Here is a 14,907-nt window from a genome sequence, read left to right on the forward strand (position 1 = left end):
TCTAGTTGTATTGTATCAGAACAAGCAAGGAAATCCCATAATGTTCTTTCAACTGTTTTTACCTATAAGAAAGTACTTTTGCAACCAAAGACTTTCGGCTAAGATGGCCACAGGACATTTAACTTGTAAGGGCTAGTATGAAGGTACTACAGGTATAATGCACATCATCTAGCCCACCAGGAAGGAAATATGCTTAATAACTTGCCCCAGGCTGTCCCAGGACAAGGATCTCTAGAGAAAAGACAACCTACAGACTAGTTGCTTGCTGTTTTCCAAAACATTTGTTGGATGAAATCACACATGTATCAGGAACATTTTCTAATTATGTATATAAATGGGTATGTGATATGTGTGCTATTTGTGTGCTAATGTCCTAAGTGAAGTTCTGCAGACCATCTGGGTCAAAGTGCATTTTGCATGATCAAAAATGAAGAACCACTGGTTGTCACGGAGACAGGGAAAAAAAAAGAATGGGGAAAAATGCATGACAGAGTCTTTACTTTTAAATGATTATCGATACACCAAGTAATACATGTAACAAGTTCTTGAATTCTATCATCTAGTAATTTTGATTAAGAGAAACTAAAAGCAGCCCAAACAATTCCACTAGTATTCACTGTTCTAACCATTAGCAAGAATGGACTACTTTAAGGCTGGCTGCTGCTTCACACAGGTTACAAAGAACTATTTACTACTTTTTCATAGATAAAGCCCCTGACCTTCAAGAAAGTGTTAGGGAAAAAAATTATTTAATCCCTTCCTTTCTTCAAAGAATTGTTATGTGGTTGTTTTTTTTTTTTTTAAACTAGATCTAAGAAAGAAAAAGTCAACACTGATATACATGTTGCTTGAGCCAAAAGACATAGGAAAAAAAGACAACATATAACCATTAAATTCCTAAGAAATATGAGGTAAAAAGATGAAATCTTTAGATAATTTCTAAGTCTGTACAAAAAAGCTAGATTTGCTACTCTCCAAAAAGTGGAAGGACCTATTATATAATATATGGAAATAATTTAATGCCATTTCATAAGAATGTAACTAGAGCTGTGCTAAGCTTCATATTCGTGAGGGCATCTAAAATGCCACTCCACAGAACAGGTGCTTCTCTCTTCTATCCATTTATGCGGTAGTTTTCATGGATTTCTGGCCGAATGTCACAGACAAAAGCCAAGAGGTTGTCCAAGACTTCATCCCTGTTCTGCCGGAAGTATGTCTGGAGGATGGTCATCTTCTCCTGGGTCTCCTTCTCCACTTCAGTGCTGCAACTGCCACGGGATCCCAATGCCTGGAGATGGGGAGTGATGTCACGGAGGGACTATCAGAACAATGCTCTGGTTGGTCAGGTACATTTCGTAAGCTACTTGTTGACTTTTGGAGAAACCCAGGCTCACCAATCAGTATACTCAGAAGCTGGCAATATGACCTCATGGCTGGAGCACATGTGAGGTATTCTCAGAGTTAACGGGAGCCACATCTACCAAAAGTAAACTACACAGCATTTCCACTGCTAGGAAATTATTCCAAAGACATGTATTCGCATCTCTCCTCTAAGAATCTGCTATATAGCCTTAACCAAAGATAGGAATCAACCTAAAAACTCAACTTGCTTCTGTGCAAGAGAACTATTCAGGAATTGCAGTGAACTGTAAAATACAGTTTAAGGAGGGGGAAAAGCAAGATGTACAACAGTATCAATGTGGTTAGTATGTTTTTGTACCTGTGGTTTTAAATGTGGGGAGATACAAGGTTTTTAAAAACTCCTAAATAATAATAAACACAAGCCAGTCGTGGTGGTGCATGCCTGTAGTCTCAGCTATTCGAGAGACTGAAGCAGGAGGATCATGACTTGGAGTCCTACCTGAGCAAAACTGCAAGAAGACCCCATCTCCAAACAAGAATAACAAACACAAGGAAGATACAATTTAGGAGGAATATACAAGGAGTTTCACCATTATTGGTTAGTGTTTTAGTTCTTAAGTTCAACAGTGGATTCACCAGTGTGTCACATCTATTCTTGCAAATATGAATATTCTAGAAGAATAAAAAAAGAAACCTGTTAACAGTGACTGGCTCTGAGGAGGACTGCAGGTCTGAGAGAGAGGAAAACTAATTTCTCATTGCTGCCCCCACACTTTTTTTTTTTTTTTTTTTTTTTGAGTTGGAGTCTCGCTCTGTCGTCCAGGCTGGAGTGCAGTGGTGCGATCTCCGTTCACGGCAAGCTCCGCCTCCCGGGTTCACGCCATTCTCCTGCCTCAGCCTCCTGAGTAGCTGGGACTACAGGCGCCAGCCACCACGCCTGGCTAATTTTTTTTTCTGTGTTTTTAGTAGAGACAGGGTTTCACCATATTAGCCAGGATGGTCTCGATCTCCTGACCTCATGATCCATCTGCCTCAGCCTGCCCCTTTTTATTACCTGAATTTTTAGCGTAAACATTTTACCTCTTCAGTTTCTCTCAGCAATTTCACACACACTGACATGAATTTTCTTTTACTTTCTATGGTCTTCACAATACAGCCAGCTTTTTGTTAACTGCTGTGCCTTCTTTATTAGAACTTAACCTATAACATTCTGGAAGACGTAACTTTTTTGTCTGACCCTTTTTATTCACCTAACCTGTTCTTGCCTCACTATATATACATATATATATATGCTAATAACATCCCTTCATATTTGTATAATATATTAATTTGCAAAGGAGTCTCTCCATTACCTATTCCTCACAACGACCTATAAGGAGGCTATCACTCCATTTTTTTTTCCCGAAGAGATGGGATCTCACTATGTTGCCCAGGATGGCCTCAGACTCCAAGCTCAAGAGATCCTCCTGCAGAGCTGGGACCACAGGTGTGCACCACTGTGCCTGACTTTATCACTCCATTTTCTCTTTTTAAGAGATGGAGTCTCACTCTGTTGCCTAGGCTGGAGTGCAGTGGTACGATCTCGGCTCACTGCAATCTCCACCTCCTGGGCTCAAGCCATCCTCCAACCTGAGCCTCCCAAGTAGCTGGAACTACACGTATACACCACCATGCCCGGCTAATTTCTGTATTTTTTTTGTAAAGTCAGAGTTTCACCATGTTGCCCAGGCAGGTCTTAAACTCCTGGGCTCAAACGATCCACCCACCTTGGCCTCCCAAAATGCTAGCATTACAGGCATGAGCCACTGTGCCCTTAGGGCTCTTCATACTATACTATAACTGTTCATATTACAGGAATCTCCTGGGGCATTTCATTAACAGCTCAGTTGCTAACTCATTCTTTTATGTTCAGAACCCCATTACCTGTTTCTTGAATATAAACCATATGCCAAGCTCCGCTAAGTTGTCTCAAAAACTAAAGAGGTTACAATGGAACACTGCTAGAAAGATTCAGAGCTTGGCTGAGCATGGTAGCTCACACCTCTAATCCCTGCACTTTGGGAGGCTGAGGCAGGTGGATCACCTGAGGTCAGGAGTTCAAGACCAGCCTGGCCAACATGGTGAAACCCTGTCTCTACTAAAAAGACAAAAAAAAAAAAAACTGCCGGGCGTGGTGGTGGGCACCTGTAATCCCAGCTACTCGGGAGGCTGAGGCAGGAGAATCACTTGAACCTGGGAGGTGGGGGTTGCAGTGAGCCAAGATCGCGCCATTGCACTCCAGCCTGGGCAACAAGAGTGAAACTGTCGCAAAAAAAAAAAAAAAGAAAGAAAAGAAAGAAAAAAGGAATCAGAGCTTGTGCTTTACAGTGCAATACCAGTACCATCTCTATAATCAACTACAGCACAGAATGTAAGAATATGAGGGCACATGTCATTGGGACCTCCTAGGCCTGTGCCACGAAAAAGAAAAAAGAATGTAAAAATATGAAGATGGGCCAGGCGTGGTGGCTCATGCCTGTAATCCCAGCATTTTGGGAGGCCAAGGTAGGCAGATCACAAGGTCAGGAGTTCAAGACCAGCCTGGCCAACACAGTGAAACCCCCGTCTCTTCTAAAAATACAAAAATTAGCCGGGCATGGTGGCGCACGCCTGCAGTCTCAGCTACTTGGGAGGCTGAGGCAGGAGAATCATTTGAACCTGGGAGGTGGAGGTCGTAGTGAACCGAGATGACGCCACTGTGCTCCAGCCTGGGTGACAGAGCAAGACTACATCTCGGACAGGAAAAAAAAAAAAAAAGGGGCGGGGGGCGCTGGGTGCGGTGGCTCACACCTGTCATCCTAGCACTCTGGGAGGCCGGGGCAGGCAGATCACCTGCGGTCGGGAGTTCAAGACAAGCCTGACCAACAAGGAGAAACCCCATCTCTACTAAAAATACAAATTTAGCCGGATGTGGTGGCGCATGCCTGCAATTTCAGCTACTCGGGAGGTTGAGGTGGAAGAATCGCTGGAACCTGGGAGGCAGAGGTTGCGGTGAGCCGAGATCGTGCCACTGCACTCCAGCCTGGGCAACAAGAGCAAAACTCCCCGTCTCAGAAAAAAAAAAAAAAAAAATGAAGATGATGGCTGCCCTGACACAAGGGTATTTCTACATCGTTTTATGAGCAGTCTGACAACTTACAGCACCTATCAGCCCCAGTTCAAGAATCAAAGAAACATGTTAAGTTTTATTTGTATTTGTCTTATTTTTTTGTAGAGACAGGGTCTTGGTTTATTGCCCAGGCTGGTTTTGAACTTGTGGCTTCAAGCAATCCTCCCACCTCAGCCTCCCAAAGTATTGGGATTACAGGTGTGAGTCACTATGCCCAGCCACATTTTAATGGCACTGTAATTGCCAAGAACAAAGATGATCCAGCACTTTGGGAGGTTGAGATGTGAGGATCACTTGAGGCCAGGAGTTCGAGACCAGCCAAGGCAACACAGCAAGACCCTATCTCTACAAAAACAAAAAAAAAATTAGCTGAGCATGATGGATCATGCCTACAGTCCTAGCTACTCAGAAGGCTGGGCAGGGGAGGATCGCTTAAGCCTAGAAGCTCCAGGTTACCGTGAGCTATGATCACACCACTGCACTACAGCCTGAATGATAGAGTGTGACTCTGTCTCTTAAAAAGAAAAAATAAAAAATTGATCAAAATTTTTGCTACTTAATGCAAGGAGGGAGGTATGTGCCTTTACTCACTGGACTTGGGCCTGGAAGTGTGTATGCTGGAACTACTAGAGGCCACAGTGTAGAACTTGAGAATGATACAAAGCCAAACACAGAGGTGAGAGAAAGTCCTGAGCATATTATTTAAGCTCTTGGGTTTTTAATTATATAGGCAAATACATCCCATTTAGAATCAGTTTTAATTATATTTTGTTACCTGCACCCAAGAGTCCTGATAAGAGTCCTGATAAGTTTCTTTTCTCTGTGAGGCCCTTATCCATCCTTTCCCCTTTCCACAATTGTCCCTGCCTCCTCTACGCTCTCTGTGATCTGTTTTTGTACTATTATTGTATGCACCATAGTATAGCCTACATCACTGGTAAATGTCTGTACTATATACACTATACTAAAGTGGGGCTCCATTTGATTTATGTTTATGACCGTCACAGCATTTTTCAGTAGTAGCTCTGCATGATTTGCACTGTATTACTGAGTCTCCCTGACCACTGGATGGTAAGCTACACTCCATGAGGGAAGGGACCATGTCTATTCCTGGTCACAACTGATCCCTAGCATCTAGCACAGTACCTGGCGCATGTTAACTGCTTAACAGATACGTGTTAAATGAGTGAATAAATGAAAATTAGGAATCAATATGAATGGAAAAACTGATCATCCTAAAAGACAGATGCCTGAGCAGCCAATAAAACACACAACTACCAAATTTTCAAACTTCGACCAGGATCTCTGAGCTATGCTGGATATTCTGAAAGCCTTGGCGGGACAGGGGATCAGAAACTAAAGCAGTAACAAAAACAAATGGTGCCCCACCGCAGCTTCCTTGGCCTTGAATTCTTTCTCCCTCTGCAGGCGGTACTGTTCAATTTCAGCCTGAGCTTCTTCTTTGGCCTGCTTCAGCCTCCGGTTCTTTCCTGTTTTCAAAGGAGAGAGCTATATCAGGAAGTGATTAAAAGTAGAAAAGCAAGCAGAGACAAGATGGTATATTATAACAATAAGCCAAGAATAAATTATGACACAGTCCGAAGAGATGTGCATGGGAAAGAGGGAATTCAGAGCTAACAAACAGTACAGGTTCCTCCCTCCTATAGGCTGTACTTAACTAGGAAGTGACAAGACAAAAATGAATACCTTCTACAACTACAGCCCATTAAAAAGATGGAAAAAATTGTAGAATGTGTCAGAATATTCTCTCAATCTCAACTATTAAGAACCAACATAAAATGAGTAACATTAACCATCTAGGGAACTCTTCTCCAGAAGTAAACCCCTTAAGTATGCTGCTGATTAAAGCTGCAACCCTACTTAGATGCTTAGCAAGAAGGCTAATAAGCTCGCAAGGGACAGCAACATATAATGTAACTAATGAACCAACTATATAATGTAACACTGGAAACTAAAAGCAGTCCCTGTCACAAGGAAGTAAGGACAGTGGTGACTGAGAAGGAATGCTGAATGAGGAGCACTGGACAGTAAGACTGCACAAGTGGCTGACAGAAGAGGAGACACAGGTATTTTGGTTTCTAGAAGTGAGTGGCTTAACATACAGCTGGAAAAAATCTCTAGGTTTGGTCAGAGTCTACATGAAAACAGACCAAAAGGACAGCCAACATATAATCTCTGCTTTGAGTCTCTGCTCACCAATAAAAAAAAAAAGAGGGGTTCTAGACCATCAACCTATTTATTTGAGAGCAAAAGACATCCTGCATCTAAAATTAAGCTTTGTTATACAACACTGTACATCATTGTATACCAACTGTCTAGAACCCATGCGAATGAGTGAAAATGAACTTAACCTTCCACCTCCTGATTCAGAACAGAACTTTGGACCTGTAATGAAATGACCCCATGACATCAACATTCCCTGACGCTAGTCTGAAACAATTAACAGGTCTCTCTCTAAGCACTCCAAGAACTATTTCTGCAAGTCCACATTCACTCCAGTATTATTTCTGGCCTACTACTGTCTGCTTCGGCCACCTGTACCCCAATCCTTCACATGCTATCTTCCCATCAGCTATAATGGGCTGTATTTCAAAGCCAAAGATACTTTTGAAACCAACAATCTATAAATAACACGCATGGCCTGAACATTATGCAGTAGCTCCGCATGATTTCACAAGACATCACCTCCCAACTCCCATGGCTCCCTGCATTTATAACTCAGGATAATACCATTTACTGCCTTTGGCAAACATCTTCAACATTCAATTTTGACAGGGGCCTCTAAAAATCAAAAATATTTAAACAGAAAATCGTATTTCTCTTAAATCTTGTTTTTCTTGGGCCTTACATATGGGAGCCAGTGTTTTGTTTCACTCCAATGAAATATGCCATTAACACAAACTTTTTTAAAATTTTAAGGTCCATGCTGGGCACGCTGGCTCACGCCTGTAATCCCAGCACTTTGAGAGGCCAAGGTGAGCGGATCACAAGGTCAGGAGTTCGAGACCAACCTGGCCACTATGGTGAAACCCCGTCTCTACTAAAAACACAAAAACTAGCCAGGCATGGTGGCAGGCACCTGTAGTCCCAGCTACTCGGGCGGCTGAGGCAGAAGAATCGCTTGAACCTGGGAGGCAGAGGTTGTAGTGAGCTGAGATCACGCCACTGCCCTCCAGCCTGGGGGCGACAGAGCGAGAATCCATCTCAAAAAAATAAATAAACAAAATATATAAAATAAAATAAAAAATAATAAAAAAAATTTAAGGTCCAACTCAATGATTTCATTAAAAAAACTGGATGGGACCATTTTATATACTGCCTCTTCCCAACTCTTAACTGGGCAAATCAACCATAATTATAAATCAAGAAAGGCAAATTTTCAAACTGCAGTTCTTCTGAATACCTCTCTGTTCCTAACTATTAACAATTCTGAGACAGGCAAGGCGCAGTGGCTCATATCTGTAATCCCAGCACTTTGGGAGGCCGAGAGTTTGAGAAGAACCCGGCCAACATAGTAAAACCCTGTCTCTACTAAAAATACAAAAATTTATTTTTTTATTTATGTATTAATTTATATGTTTTTGTATTTTTAGTAGAGATGGGCATGGTGGTAGGCACCTGTAATCCCAGCTACTTGGGAGCCTGAGGAACAAAATCTCGAACTCTGGAGGTGGAGGATGCAGTGAGCCAAGATGGTGCCACTGCACTCTAGCCTGAGTGACAGAGTGAGACTCTGTCTCAAAAAAAAAAAAAAAAAAAAAAAAATCTGAGAAGTATGTAAGCCATAAACTAATACTTTGGTTTTTTTGGGTTTTTTTTGAGACGGCGTCTCCCTCTGTCCCCAAGGCTGGAGTGTTGTGGGACAGATCTCCGCTCACTGCAACCTCTGCCTCCTGGGTTCAAGCGTTTCTCCTGTCTCAGCCTCCCAAGTAGCTGGGACTACAGGCGCACACCACCACGCCCAGCTAACTTTTGTATTTTTAGTAGACACGGAGTTTCTCCATATTGCCCAGGCTGGTCTCAAACTCTTGATCTCAGGTGATCCACCCACCTCAGCCTCCCAAAGTGCTGGGATTACAGGCGTGAGCCACCACGCCCAGCCAAATTAATACTTTTTAAAACCAATTCACAGCTACCTGACATATACAAAACCCTGCACCAGGCTTGACAGGATAAAGGTATAAAACATAAATCCTACCTGGCTAGGGCACTCAGAATTATTCTTACCATATTCCAAGCATTTTTTCCTGCACTTCCCCAATCTATTCTCCTATCCCTCCCGACAGATACAACTTCTGTTACTGATGAGCCATCAGAACACAAACTGTGAGAAGTCATTCTGGAAATACTCTATCAAGGGCATGACTGGAAATATTCTGGGAAGAACAAAGAACTTTCCAGTCACCGGAGCAAGAACAAAAGGCTTCTTCTCATTCCCAACACCCTCAAAGAAAGCTTTCCAAGTACCACACAACCCCTAACTGCACAAGTAGAGGAGACATGCTTGAAATCTAGTTGGATGTCAGATAGAATAACTCCTATACTAGGAGAAACACCAAAGAATTACTAAGATCAGTATCTTAGCCTTGCATGGAAAAAGAGGCTTCTGAGTCCCAACTTGTTGCTTCCCAGGGTATGGATAAATCATTTCTCTCTGAGCCTCATTTTTACTATCTGTAAAATAGGGATAGAAGCATCTTTCTCACCAGACGGGAAACTGGATACATAAAGTTAAATGAGACATAGTTTCTGTTCTCCAGAAGCTTAGTCTAGTGACTGAGCCATATAAACAAACAGGTTATTGCACGGCAGTGGCAGAAATCAGCACTTGGGAGGGACTCCAAGCCTAGTCCGGGGGACAAGCATGAGTCAGGAAAGGCTTCCCGGGAAGAAGTGTTTCCTAAATGTTGAGGTCTGATGGAAGACTAAGGGTCAGAGAACAAAGGGGAGGAGAATTGGAAAAGGCTTCTCACGTCAGAAGAAACAGCGTGTGCAAAAACCTGCCGGTGAAAGAAATCATGGTGCTTCTGAGGGACCACAACGATTCAGTATAGCTGGAGGAAAGCACCAGGCCTGACCCACAAGAGCCTCCCCAACTTCATTAAGGAATTTGAGCTTTCTTCTGCAGGCACTAAACGTTTGACTACAAAGGCGGTAGGGAAATCATATCTGCACTTATTTATTTATTTTGTTCCTTACCAGCAGGAAGTCACATATTTGCATTTTAGAAGGATGACTGATTGCAGAGAGGAGAATGGATTGACTGGAGGGGACCAGAACGGGTTCTTCCACTCCCCAGTCTAGATTAAACTCACCTGTTAAATTCTTTAGCAACCTTACATTTCTCCACTCCAGCCCTCATCTCTCCTGCAATTAATTAACTGACCCAATACCTGCTTCCTTCACTGCGACACTGAATGCCACGTTAAGGGAGACAACTGATGCACTGGGCACTGCGCTTGCCACATATTAGAAACACACACACACACACTGCGCTTGCCACACATTAGACAGAAACACACACACACACACACACACACACACTGCGCTTGCCACATATTAGACAGAAACACACACACACACACGCCAACGATTTAGACAACTACAGTACCTTTAGAGAAACTGGTGTCCTGGACTAAGACGCTGGTAGTAGACATGGGGGAAAAAGTGAAAGATACGCAAGCCTTGGCGACTGACTAAACGAGGGAGGGAGAAGAGGCAAGCAGGACTCCAGGTTTCTAGACCAAGCAACTGTGTGGATGCTGGCTCCCTTCACCGAGACTGACCATCCCAGAGCGGTTAAGTGGGAGAGGGGAAGAACAAAGAGCTCCGTTTGGAGAGCCCATTTCACATGCCTCCAGGCCCCAAGGACGGTAACCCATTATTGTTTCCACGCCCAATTTACCATCTCACATCGTGGCTTCCAGGCGATCCGCAAGCCTTCTAGAGCCTCAGCTCCTCAAAGCTTCGAAACACACAACCTTCCGCGACTATACCCACGCCCGCACCCCGCCGTTTTTCGGGCCTAATCTACCCACCACCTGCGGCCCAGCGGTCTTTCTTCGACTCGCGCCACGCCGGGCAGCCCCACCCTGAAACTCACTTTTGCGGGCCTCGGACACCTTCTCGGCTGCCCGCTTCTCGGCCTGCAGCAGCTGCTGAATCCCCTGAGACTGACTAGCCATGGCGGCAGCGATTCTGAGAGCAAGGCAAGCGGCCTAAGGCACCTCGAAGGCCCCTTGGGTCAGCTGACACAGCCGCCCACAATCTGCGCTTGCTCCTTGCGCCTGCGCTTCGCCCCCCGTTGTCACGTGACCGCGCAGCGTAGCATCAGCTGACCGCTCTTGAACTTCTGTGATTCGGCAGAAATGGGGCGGGGCGGGGCTGAGGAGAAAGGAGCGGAGCTCCTCGACTGCGCCTGTGCAGTCTACTGCGCAGTACTCCCCTCTACTCCTCTGTCCGCTCCCTGGCCTCTTTTAATGGCTACCCTGTCGCTGGTTCACTCCGTAGCCGCCCTGCCACGTATAGTGTCTGTTTGCAGTATGCTCACATTAACGTCAAGAGAGGAGGGGCCAAGTCAAATCACTTTCCTCCTACTCTCCACACTGCTGTACTCCCTCCCTTTCTGGGACTTTCTTTGGCACTCAAAATTTTATCAGGGGGTAGTTTAGGAAGATTCTTGCCAGTTCCGGGGATAGAGTCTTGGGTTGCCAGTTAGGAGACTCGGGATCAAGTCTGCCGCTAACCTGTGTGATTTTTGACAGGTCGCTATCCTTTTCTGAACCCGAGTTCAGGAATGGACTGGACTGTTTCCCATAAATATTTGATGAAAGCCTGCCGTGATCCTAGTCCACTGTTGATACTGAGGACATAGCAGAGAGCAGGGCAAACAAGGTCCCGGCGGAGCTCACAGTTTATGGACACAGACAGGTTAATTAAAATAAATAGACAATTACAAACTGTGATAAAGTCATGAAGGAAAAATGCAGGGTGCCGTAAGAAGGAACCTTTAGTAAGGGGAGAGGAATATGGAGGTGTCTCTGAATGCTGTAGCAAGGAAGTGGTGTTTAAGATCTGAAGGCCAGGCGCAGTGGCTCACGAGCTTGTAATCCCAGCACTTTGAGAGGCCGAGGCGGGTGGATCACTTCAGGTGAGGAGTTCGAGACCAGCCTGGCCGATGTGGTGAAACCCCGTCTTTACTAAAAATACAAAAATTAGCCGGGCGTGGTGGCGCGCGCCTGTAATCGCAGCTACTCAGTAGGCTGAGGCACGAGAATCGCTTGAACCCGGGAGGCGGAGGCTGCAGTGAGCCGAGATCGTGACGCTGCACTGCAGCCAGGGCGACAGAGCAAGACTGTCTCAAAAAAATTAAAATTAAAAAAATAGGCCAGTCGCGGTGGCTCACGCCTATAATCCCAGCACTTTGGGAGGCTGAGGCCGGCGGATCACGAGATCAGGAATTTGAGACCAGCCTGACCAATGTGGTGAAACCTGGTCTCTACTAAAAATACAAAAATCCGGCCATGGTGGCGCGCGCCTGTAATCCCAGCTACTCAGGAGGCTGAGGTAGAAGAATCGCCTGAACCCAGGAGCTGAGGTTGCAGTGAGCCGAGATCACGTCACTACACTCCAGCCTGGGTGACAGAGCAGACTCCATCTCAAAAATAAATAATAAAAATTCTCAAAAAATAAAATAAGATCTGAAGAATAAGAAGTTATCCAGGAAAGGATAGTGGGGGATGGAGGCGGTGGGAGATGATTAGGGGAAAAGGACCAGCGTGTGCGGAGTTGGGGAGGGGGTCAACTTGGCACGGAGACATCTCCCCATCCACCGTGAAAAGGGAAATAGGAAGCCATGGTTTGAGTTTACAGTATGACGGGCCCTTGTCATCGCTTCACTCACTCCTCACATTAACTTTGATACTGTTACTAATTCCATTTTATATTGACCAAACTGAAGCTCAGAGAGTCGCAAAGTCTCTGAGCCAAAAGTCATGCCCCTATTAACACACAGACAGGGTATTTGAATCCAGTCAGGGCTGCAGAGTAAAACCTCTGAGCTACTGCTCTTCTGCCGGAATCTTGTGGGCTGAGGAAAGGACCAGGTGACCTCTTAGAGTCCACCGAGTGCTGAGAACGTAAAATAATGCCAGAATTTTTCTTGATACAAAGATTCTGCACTCCAGGAGCTGGATTCATGGCTCAGGACATTTTCATTTGATTGACGTAGTGGTGGGGTTGGAAAGAACAGAATTTCTATCCTTTTCTGATGTGAGAAACAGGACTGGAAAGAGGTTTTGAAGATAAAACAGAATAGAGCACATGGGCCCACATGTCTCCTGCCTGAGTTACTATATTCCTTAAAGGATAAATTACACTAATCCTTGCCTCTTTTACACATAAGATAACATCTGACAGAGTTAGTGATTATACTTCTGCAAATGTACCTTATTTCTTTTTCTTTTTTCTTTTTTTTTTTTTTTCTTTAGATACTCTGTAGCCCAGGCTGGAGTGCAGTGGCGCGATTTCGGCTCACTGCAACCTCCGCCTCCCGGGTTCAAGCGATTCTCCTGCCTCAGCCTCCCGAGTACCTGGGATTACAGGTGCCTACCACTGTGCCTGGCTAATTTTTTTTGTAGTTTTAGTAGAGATGGGGTTTCCCCATCTTGGCCAAGCTGGTCTTAAACTCCTGACTTCGTGATCCACCAGCTTCGGCCTTACAAAGTGCTGGGATTACAGGTGTGAGCCACCCCGACCAGCCAGTTAAAGTACATTTTAATAAAGAAATAAAGGCTGGGCGTGGTGGCTCATACCTGTAATCCTAGCACTTTGGGAGGCTGAGGCGGGTGGATCACAAGGTAAGGAGTTCAAGACCAGCCTGGCCAACATGGTGAAACCCCATCTCTACTAGAAATATAAAAATTAGCTGGGCATGGTGGCACATGCCTGTAGACCCAGCTACTCGGGAGGCTGAAGCAGAAGGATCCCTTGAGGCCAGGAATTAGAGGCTGTAGTGCACTATGATTGCCCCTGTAAATGGCCACTGCACTCCAGCATGGGCAATGCAGGGAGGCCCCATCTGCATAAACAAAAGGAGATCGAAAGAAAGAAAACACAGTTCACTTAGTCAATCAATGGAAGACAGCAATACACACTTCTAGAGGTGGCATGAAGATTAAAAGAGATGATGGTACTCCAAAACTGGAAACAACCCAAATGTCCATCTACTGATGAGTAGATAAAATGTAGCATATTCATACAATAGAATAGTATTTGGTTATAAAAAGGAAATAAAGCTACAACGTGGATGAAACTTGGTAATATGCTAAATGAAAAAAGCCAGGCACAAAAGACTACATATTGTACAGTTCCGTTTATATGAACAATCCAGAATAGGCAAATAGACACAGAAAGTAGATTAGTGGTTAACCAGGGGCTGAGGGGAGAGGAATGGGGGAGTGACTGCTAACTGGCATGGGGTTTCTTTTTCGGGTGATGGAAACATTCTGGAATTAGTGGTGACAGTTTCATACCCTTGTGAATATACAGAAAACAAAAACAAAAACAAAAACAAACCCGGCCAGGCACGGTGGCTCACACCTGTAATCCCAGCACCTTGGGAGTCTGAGTCGGGTGGATCACCTGAGGTCGGGAGTTTGAGATCAGCCTGACCAACATGGAGAAACCCCATCTCTACTAAAAATACAAAATTAGGCGGGCGTGGTGGTGCATACCTGTAATCCCAGCTACTTGGGAGGCTGAGGCAAGAGAATGGCTTTAACCTGGGAGGCGGAGGTTGCAGTGAGCCGAGATCACACCATTGCACTCCAGCCTGGGCAACAAGAGCAAAACTCCGTCTCCAAAGAAAAAAAAAAAAAAAAACACTGAATTGCATACTTTAAAAGTACAGTATGTGAATTATACCTCTATAAAGGTGTTATTAGAGAGAGATGATGATAGATGTAAAGCCCTTGCAATTTCTAGTCTGCAGTAAGAGCCAGGAAATGGAAGCTGTTATTTTTATCTGGCTAGGGGGTGATTGTTTGAATTACAAATCTGGTGCTCCACTTAACAAAAGACTTCACATTAGGGTTCCTCTAACAGTCCAGTCCCTCAAACCATCTAAATATCTACAAATTCCAGAATTCTTTTTGCTTGTAGCATTTCAAAAGTTTATTGTGTAAAGAGAAAAAAAATCAGACAATCCCGCCTCTGAAATTTTTAGACTGGTTTGGATTTTCCGATGATCTGAGTGGGTGTTTGTTGTCAGAACTCATGTACCCTGGGGAGGTGTCCCACAATAACTAGGAAATAAGGGTGAAGCCATTGCCCTCTGAGAGAAAGTTTTGAGCCAGTAGGGTAGATTCAGACAGTCG

At 44.5% G+C, this 14,907-nt stretch overlaps 1 protein-coding gene across 1 annotated transcript; it reads right to left on the minus strand.

The window, feature by feature from the left end:
- Positions 1-481: 481 nt before the first annotated feature.
- Positions 482-12,186, minus strand: ATP6V1G1 (ATPase H+ transporting V1 subunit G1). The gene is made up of 3 exons (XM_003833076.5): positions 10,635-12,186; positions 5,900-6,000; positions 482-1,288 (listed from the first exon to the last, which is right to left on the minus strand). The coding sequence occupies exons 1-3, from the start codon at positions 10,714-10,716 to the stop codon at positions 1,115-1,117; spliced, it is 357 nt and encodes a 118-aa protein (XP_003833124.1). The 5' UTR covers positions 10,717-12,186; the 3' UTR covers positions 482-1,114.
- Between the last annotated feature and the right edge of the window lie 2,721 nt (positions 12,187-14,907).

Source organism: Pan paniscus, chromosome 11 (genome assembly GCF_029289425.2).
Source record: "Pan paniscus chromosome 11, NHGRI_mPanPan1-v2.0_pri, whole genome shotgun sequence".
In the NCBI taxonomy this organism is placed as follows: Eukaryota; Metazoa; Chordata; class Mammalia; order Primates; family Hominidae; genus Pan; species Pan paniscus.

What these genes read in the sequence shown, in the direction of transcription:
- ATP6V1G1 (XM_003833076.5), bottom strand. Translation starts at nt 10,716, where the DNA reads ATGGCTAGTCAGTCTCAGGGGATTCAGCAGCTGCTGCAGGCCGAGAAG. An exon ending in GGTGTCCGAGGCCCGCAAAA is followed by an intron (nt 6,001 to 10,634) that starts GTGAGTTTCAGG and finishes CTTTGAAAACAG; the next exon opens with GAAAGAACCGGAGGCTGAAG. An exon ending in TCAAGGCCAAGGAAGCTGCG is followed by an intron (nt 1,289 to 5,899) that starts GTGGGGCACCAT and finishes CCCCATCTCCAG; the next exon opens with GCATTGGGATCCCGTGGCAG.